At 37.9% G+C, this 8,422-nt stretch overlaps 1 protein-coding gene across 9 annotated transcripts in view; it reads right to left on the bottom strand.

The window, feature by feature from the left end:
• Positions 1-7,174: 7,174 nt before the first annotated feature.
• LRRC49 (leucine rich repeat containing 49) overlaps positions 7,175-8,422 on the bottom strand; it is a 128,539-nt gene continuing 127,291 nt past the window's right edge. For all 9 annotated transcript variants that reach the window (XM_082443787.1, XM_082443791.1, XM_082443784.1 and 6 more), the window contains one exon: positions 7,175-7,862. In XM_082443787.1, coding sequence (XP_082299913.1) covers positions 7,659-7,862 — 204 coding nt within the window. In that variant the 3' untranslated portion in view covers positions 7,175-7,658. The remainder of the gene's footprint in view (positions 7,863-8,422) is intronic.

The following is an 8,422-nucleotide window of genomic DNA, read 5'->3' as shown; positions in this document are numbered from 1 at the left end:
ATAATAGTGAAATATAGAACTTTTACTGTAAGATTAGGAATAAAATAATGATGACCACGCTTACCATTTCTTTTAGACATTAAGCTGGCAGTCCTAGCCTGTGCAATAAAGAAAGAAAAAGAAACAAAGGGTATAATAACTGGAAAGGAAGATGTAACATTGTATTTGAAGACAAAATGATTTTTGGAAAATCCTAAGAAATCCACAAAAGAATCTATCAAAATTAGGAGAGCATGGTTACAGGATACAAAGTCAATATAGTAGATTCTCATTATTCACTGAAGTTTTATCCTATAAAGATGTTGTGAACACTGAATTAGCAAATACTAGCATTTGCTCCTAGGAAAAATGCAGGGTTACGTTCTCGTGAACCTGAGTACAACACTTTTGACAGTCAATCAATAGGAACCTTTTTTTAATGTGTGTTTTTGTTTAAAGACATCTTTTAAAATATATATTGTTGATTCAATAACATTGAACTCATGGCCAACAGCGTTATAACTCATGCCTGAACAAAGCTCATCTAACACATGTATTTTTCCTGTTAGGCACATCACAACCTTCTTGTGCTTAGGAACACCAGAGAGCAGTTCAGCACTACCTTAGGGGACATTTTAAACAGCAACATCACCAACAGAAAAGATAAAAGTGCAACAAATGTGACACTAAATATACTATGAAAAGGACACTTGTTTACATTGTGACAACTAAAACAAGAAGGCAGAATGTTGCCTTCCGTGACCTCAGCTGGGAGGTGTGTGTTGGTTGACTTAAATTTTTCATCACCCTGCCCATGTCTGTGAATGAACATGAAAGAACTGTGAGTATTGACTTTGGGGTTACAAATATCCTTTAGCAATAGGTGAATTTGCAAATACAGAATCTACAAATAATGAGGATCAGCTATATATAAAAATAAATTGTATTACTATATACTAGCAAAAACAATTGGAAGTGAAACTTTAAAATACTTTAAAATATAAAAAAGTCATAAATAAATTTATTTCAGAATAAAATTTAAACTGAAACTTACAAAATTTTGCTGAAAAAATGATCTAAATAAATGAAGAGATATCTCATATCCATGCATTGGAAGATTCAATATATTAAGATATCTATCTTCCCCAATTCATCTATAGAGCCACTATAATCCCAATAAAAATGCCCCAAATCATTTTCTTTGTAGAAATTGGCAAGCTGATTTTAAAATTTATATGGAAATGCAAAGACCTAGACTAGCTAAAACAATTTTGTAAAATAAAAATAAAGTTGAAAGAACTACATTACGTGATTTCAAGACTTACTACAGAGCTACAGTAATCATGACAGTACGGTATTCATGTAAAAAATTTTAAATGGAAAAGAATAGTAAGTCTAGAAGGAGACCCACACATATACAACTCAATTGATTTTCCAATAAATTGCTAAGGCCATTCAATGGGAGAAAGGAACTTTTCTGCACCAAGTTATACAGGAACAACTGGGTTTCCATATGGAAAAGAAAATGAAGTTTGACCCCTACTTCACAGCATTCACAAAAATTAATTCAAGGAGGATAATAGTCCTGAATGTAATAGTTAAAACTATAAAGCCTCCAGAAGAAAACAGAGGAGAATATCTTTGCAAACTTTGGGCAGGCAAACAATTTTAGAAAGAACATCAAAAAGCACTTGCCATAAAAGTAGAATCAATGAATTGACTTAATCATAATTCAAAACAGAAGTATTTTATCTAGAACATATATAGAACCCATACAAATCAATAATAAAAAGACAATTCAAATTTTAAAATTGGGCAATAGACCTGAACATTTACTTCACAAAAGAAGAAATAAAAATGACTAAAAAGCACATAAAAACATGATTAACATCATTAGACATCAGAGAAAATAAAATTAAAGCAACAATGAGATGGCTGAAAAAGCCACACTAGAATTGTTAAAAATAATAAAGGCTCACAACAACAAATGTTGGCAAATATGTGGAGCAGTTAGAACTCTCTATACATTGCTGAAGGGAGTGTAAAATCGTACAAACACTTTGAAAAAATGTATGGCAATTCCTTATAAAGTCCAACTTAAAACTATTCTATGACCCAGTAGTTCCATTGAACAAAAAGACTTGTAAAAAATGTCTATTCATAATAGCCCCAAAGTTAGAAACAACCCAATAGAATGGCTAAACAAATTGTGGTATCTTCACAATATGCAATAAAAAATTATCAATTTCTGATACATGAAACAATATGAGTGATTCTCAAAAACATATGTTGGGTAAAAGAAGCCTGACACAAGAGTACATACTGTATTGTTCCATTTACAAGAAGTTCTAGAAGAGACAAAATTAATCAATCAATGGTGAACAAAATTGGAAAAATAGTAGCTCATAGGGGAGGGCAAGGATAGACTAGAACAACTTTTCTCAAGTGATTAAAATGTTTTATATCTTAATTGGGTTGTTGATGATATTTTCAAAATTAATCAGATTTTACACTTAAGTGCATTTCACTGTATATAAATTTCACCTTTAAAAAAAGGTCTTGCATAGAAGCAACCTAAGTGTCCATCGACAGATGAATGGATAAGGAAGATGTGGCACATATATACAATGGAATATTACTCAGCCATAAAAAGAAACGAAATTGAGTTATTTGTAGTGAGGTGAATGACCCTAGAGTCTGTCATACAGAGTGAAGTAAGTCAGAAAGAGAAAAACAAATACCGTATGCTAACACATATATATGGAACCAAAAAAAAAAAAAAAAAAAAGTGGTTCTGAAGAACCTAGGGGCAGGACAGGAATAAAAATGCAGATGTAGAGAATGGACTTGAGGACATGGGGAGGGGGAAGGGTAAGCTGGGACGAAGTGAGAGACTGGCATGGACATATATACACTACCAAATGTAAAATAGATAGCTAGTGGGAAGCAGCCGCATAGCACAGGGAGATCAGCTTGGTGCTTTGTGACCACCTGGAGGGGTGGGATAGGGAGAGTTGGAGGGAGGCGCAAGAAGGAGGGGATATATATATATCTGTATAGCTGATTCACTTTGTGATACAGCAGAAACTAACACACCATTGTAAAGCAATTATATTCCAATAAAGATGTTAAGAAAAAAAAAAGGTCTTGAACAATCTCTTCTCTGCACAAAAGCCACCTTCAAGTACACACACATACCTCACATTAACACATCAGATTGCAAAAATTAAAATCTAATTGTCAGGACTTCCCTGGTGGTCCAGTGGTTAAGACTTCACCTTCCAACGCAGGGGGTGCGGGTTCGATCCCTGATCGGGGAGCTAAGATCCCACATGCCTTGCAGCCAAAAAACCCCCCTAAAACATAAAATAGAAGCAACACTGTAACAAATTCAATAAAGAATTAAAAAAAAAATCTAATTGTCATTGAGTATGTGGAACAACTGAACTGTATTCTCTGCTTATGGAATGTAAACTGATAATGACTTCAGAAAGCAATTTGACAATATTTAATGCAGTTGAATGTGTGCATATGACCCAGAAACTCCACTGCCAAATGTGTACCCCCAAAACTCAAGACATGTGAGCACATATATTCAAAGCAGCATTGTGTGTAATAGTTATAAACCAGAAATCACTCAATGCCCACCAACAAGAAAATGGATATATAAATCATGCATTGGTCATACAGTCAAATATGAAACAGCAGTAAAAAAGAAAGTAGAGTTACTCCCATCAGTTATGTTTCTGGGTAGAGCTACTCAGAAACAGAATACTGAATGGAAAAAAAATATGCAAAAAATACATACTGCATGATACTATTTATATAAAGTATGAAAATATAAGTCAATTCAATGAACTCCCTATGCATGTATGCATAAATAGGAATCGTATGAAAACATGAATGAATGATAAGCATCAAATTCAGGATAGTGGTACCTCTAGGGAAAGAGGTACACAGAGGCTCCAGTGATGTTTTATTTTTAAAATCTGAAGCAAATGTGGAAAAATATTAATATCTGTTATGCTTGGTGGTGGATACAGGGTATTTATTTGACATACTATTCTACCTGCATTTCTGCATGTTGATATATTTCAAGGTAAACAAAGAGAAGAAAGAAGTCAACTCTCTGATAACTCAAGCTTAGAGAGACTGGTGTAAGGAATTAATAGTTTCATTGTCTCCTGGAGAGAAACTGTAAAGTATTTCATTGCCCAAAAATATAGGAGTAGTGTATTCTTTGGAGTTGGGGCATACTTTAGCTCATTTATTTATCCTTATCCTCTTTCCAGAAAGGATTTGAGGAAGCTTGCAACAAAAGATACATACAACGAGCCAGGAAAACATAAACCTAAGTAGAAAATCAGGATCAAAGATAAATATTCCACCAATACTGGTTAACCACAGTCACCGTGATCAAGTTTCAAACTTGGCTCTGAACTTCTTGGCAACAGGAACCATTCCATCTCCAGCTGACCCATAAAAGCAGGTTAGGAAAACTAACCTTTGTTCTTCAAGATTTAACTTAATACTCTCCTGAGCAGTATCTCTGTATTCTGTTTTGCATTTTTGCCTTGCTAACTAGCCAGGTTCTTCTTTTCACTTCTTTTGTCCTTCTCTCCTTTCCTTCCTCTTCCTTTCCTTTCCTTCCTTTCTTTTCATTCTTTCATTTATTTTACTCAGATGCCAGATGCTTAAGACTAACAGTGGTTATGAATGCAGGTCCTATCTACTATATACTGGCTGAAATACCCTTGGGTGAGGTTTTTAACCTCTCTGCCTCAGTTTTCTAATGTTCAAATAGGGGTAATAGCACATGTATATCACAGTGTGGGGAGATTAAATGAGACAATGCATGTAAAGAGCTTAGAATAATGCAAGGCGCCACCCAATAAATCTTAGTTGTTGTTATGATTATTATTAGTCAGTGGAGGAGAATATGAATTCCACTGTAGTCCCTGCCCTCGTCAGGAGTAGATCAGGAGCAGGGTAAGGCTTCACTGTCTCACGTGCCAGGCCTTTAGTGGAGTGAAGTTCTGGAAGTGGGGAGCTGATACCAGCACCATCCTCAGACAGTAGCACACTTAGCTAGCCTCAGATCCAACAGCACACTTAGCAGCCATCCCCAGATGTAACAGCACACGTTAACAACCTAACTGCTGAACCAGAACATGGGGGACAGTATCTCGCCAGATGGCAGATACTGGACATTTCTGCTTTTGCGGCGATATTCTGTTTCTGCTCGAGATCCCTTTTGGAAAAAAGCAATCCTTCAGAACATACTAGCCTTGACAGTCTCAGACTGTGGGGTGTGCATCTCTTCCCCCTTCCCAAAGACCCTGGAAAGCCCCAAGTAGAGAGGACAACTTGTTCCAGGGATCACCACTAGCAACATAGGGCCCTCAGTTGATTCCAGCCACAGTAGACCCAGGTCCCCTTGTCCTTTCATCTGGGCTTAATTCTCACCCAGGAACTCCAGCAAGCATGGGTTGGGAGGAAGCTTAGCTGCAGGGGACAAGAATTATATGGGAGGACACAGCCAGTGGGAGTTTGGGACCAGGCAAAATAAGGATTCAAGTAATAGAAATCAATCGGTATGAGACAGTGGGTGTAGTCAAGAGGGGGCCCAGGTACAAAGGGATGAGAGACCAAGTGACTAAAGCTGGGGCATTAAGGAGGTTTGGTTTCAGGAACGAGAAGGCCAGAAGCAGGTGGTCTGGGCAGAGGCAGCAGTGCATGTAGGCTTTCTGCCAAGTCAGTGTGTGCTGACCTTCAGTTCCTTAAATACCCAGGAGGATTGTGGAGGGCCAAGAATTCATGTGAATGTGAGGGTCAAGTCTCTTTAGCATCAGGGGTGGGAGGGTTAGGGGCGGAGAGGCAGCATTCAGGAAGCTAGACAGGTCATTTCTGAAACAACCAGGCGTTCACCTGCCTGGCCTTGAGCGAGCAACTGTTCCCCACATGCCTGAGGAGTCACATGTTCTTGCCTCTCCTATTTCCTAGAAGCCCACGAACAAGATATTCTTATTTCTCATCTCAACATCACCCTCAAGGTAGGTCTCATTTCTATACCAAATAAGACAGAGACCCCGGGAGAGATCACCCTTTACCAGACAGATGAGAGATGGTCCATATGTTTCAATTTAGAGACAGAGGATTATCAGGAGACACTGAGTTCTTCCTGTCCTGGGGCATCAACTCTGTGGTTCAACCTGTTTCTAGAAGAAGACGAAGAACAGCTTCTTTGACTGGGTGGTCGCTTTGTGCCAGGCATTATGATAAATGCTTTAAATGCGTTATCTCATTTGATCCTCAGAACAATCTTATGAGGTAGGTACTATTATGAGGACATTGAGGTGCAGATGGGTCACAAGCTAAACTGGGAGCTGAAGTGCTGAGATGCAAACCCGGGACAGTGAGACTTAAAAGGCTATGTTCTGAAACATGATGCTAACCTCCTAAACTTGAGCACTCCTTCTTGGGCGAGGGTGACCGCGAGCTCTTAAGGATGTAGGCCTTTCTTAGAACTGCAAAGGCAGCTTACCTCACTTCCTTCTGAGCATTTCCGTAGGACTTTGTTGTCCCGTAACTTCTGTTCTCATTTTCCCACATCCTGGTGGTCCTGTTGTGACAGAGTTGCCCGGTAAAATCTGAGCAAATTGGAGAATTCCTATTTATTGGCCTGTAAGATTGTGTTTCTAAAGTTGTATCACTTCTGGCTATGGTAATGGGCTCCAAACACCTTCCTAACCAGCAGGAAGTATGACAACACCTGGCTTACATCTTATTTACCTGTTTGACCTTCAACTGGAATTAGAAAAATTAGAAACTTTCACTCATAAATCCCTAATAATTTTGAGGTACAGGTATACATGCCTACCTAAAAAAAGAGCCTTAGAATAGCTAACAACAGAAAGAAACACCATTCAGAGAAGGAGACTTAATGATTAGTCACTACATTTTACATACACTCAGGATCTCCTAAGAAAAAGCATTTTCTTCCTGCCCCAGTTTTGACTCATTTTCATATCTTCTGCCTATAGTGACCCCCCAGGACCCCCTTTGGTGCCCTGAGGATGCATCCTTAGAATAATGAGGCCTCTTCCTATATAAGTGAAGAGAAGGGCTCCCACTCAGCTAAAGAGAAACATATAATAAATATGACAATTCTGACCGGATTAAGGAGGCAAACACATTTTCTTTTAAACTAATTTATTAATAAGTTTATTCTTCACTCATAAAAAAGAACATATTTTTGGCTTTGAAATAATGACATAAAATAAAGAGGCAAGTAACTAAAAATTATCAGCTGAAAGTAGATAGAAGCAACTCATGCTGAACCATGAGCAAATACTACGTGCTTTGGGCTATAGCAGGGGCACCAGTCAAAGCAAGAACTGAAGATGCGGGGCCCATTCAAGGCCCAGCCTATCTCTAAAGACTGCTTAGTTCCCAAAGATTGCTTGGTCAACATACCTAGGAAATGACTCCTCCCTTTCCCTCTCTTTCCTTCTTTCCTTCCTAACCTTTAACTACAAGAACAGTAGGCAATAATGCTTTGACGCTAGTCTTTCTAGTTTGTAGGATAGTGTTGTTGTTGTTTTAACATGTTTAACCTGCATATTTTCAACCTTCAAAAACATAAAACTGCAAAAATCAACTGTAACTAAAAGCCATTTCTATTTTTGGTCAGTTATCTGCTGTAGGCAAAGCTTCATATAGGAATTTTTATTGCGGATCTCCATGACTGCATCCCTAACAAGCTCAATGAACATCTGTGGCCAAAGCTTCTGCAAAGCCTCATTTTTCATGTTGATTTCTGTGGCTTCCTTCACAAGATCCTCGATATACATCTTGCAGAATTTCTTTTTTTCCTTTATTTCCTGTTAAAAAAAAGAACATTTTACAGTCAATCATAATTAATCCCCAAACCAAAGCAACAATTAGCTGAACCAGAGAAACTTGAAATAATCTATTCTGACCCCCACCCCTCATAGCAGGAAGACTCTCCTAGACACTCTGGACACAGAGCTCTGCTTGAGTAAAGACAGCAACTGGGAGCTCACTTCTGTCCAGTCCACTCCCACCTCCGTGGGACAGCTCTGTTAAAAATGTATTTCTTGGCAGCTGTAGGAAGAAAACTTGCAGGTGAACTAATATGAAACCCATTTGCTAATTGTGGGGGGAAATAAAGCTTTTAAATTATAGTTAAGAAAAGTGTTTCTTTATTGGAATCACTGGATCATAACAACTATTTCTTCATTGATAGACTTTCTCCTTTCTCAGTGAAAGTAGTTTACTTCGCACAAATTAACTGAATGCATAGATTCATGACTTCTAGTAGTAAATATATCAGGGCATTGAGGCTGACACTCTTAATTAGTATGAGGTCAGTTAATATCCATATACATATTTGAAATATCCATACTGTGAATTCACTCTG

The sequence above is a fragment of the Balaenoptera physalus genome (genome assembly GCF_965194825.1).
Source record: "Balaenoptera physalus genome assembly, chromosome: 2".
Lineage (NCBI taxonomy): Eukaryota > Metazoa > Chordata > Mammalia > Artiodactyla > Balaenopteridae > Balaenoptera > Balaenoptera physalus.
Note: the sequence above shows the minus strand (reverse complement) of the source record. Positions and strands in the feature narration are given on the sequence as shown.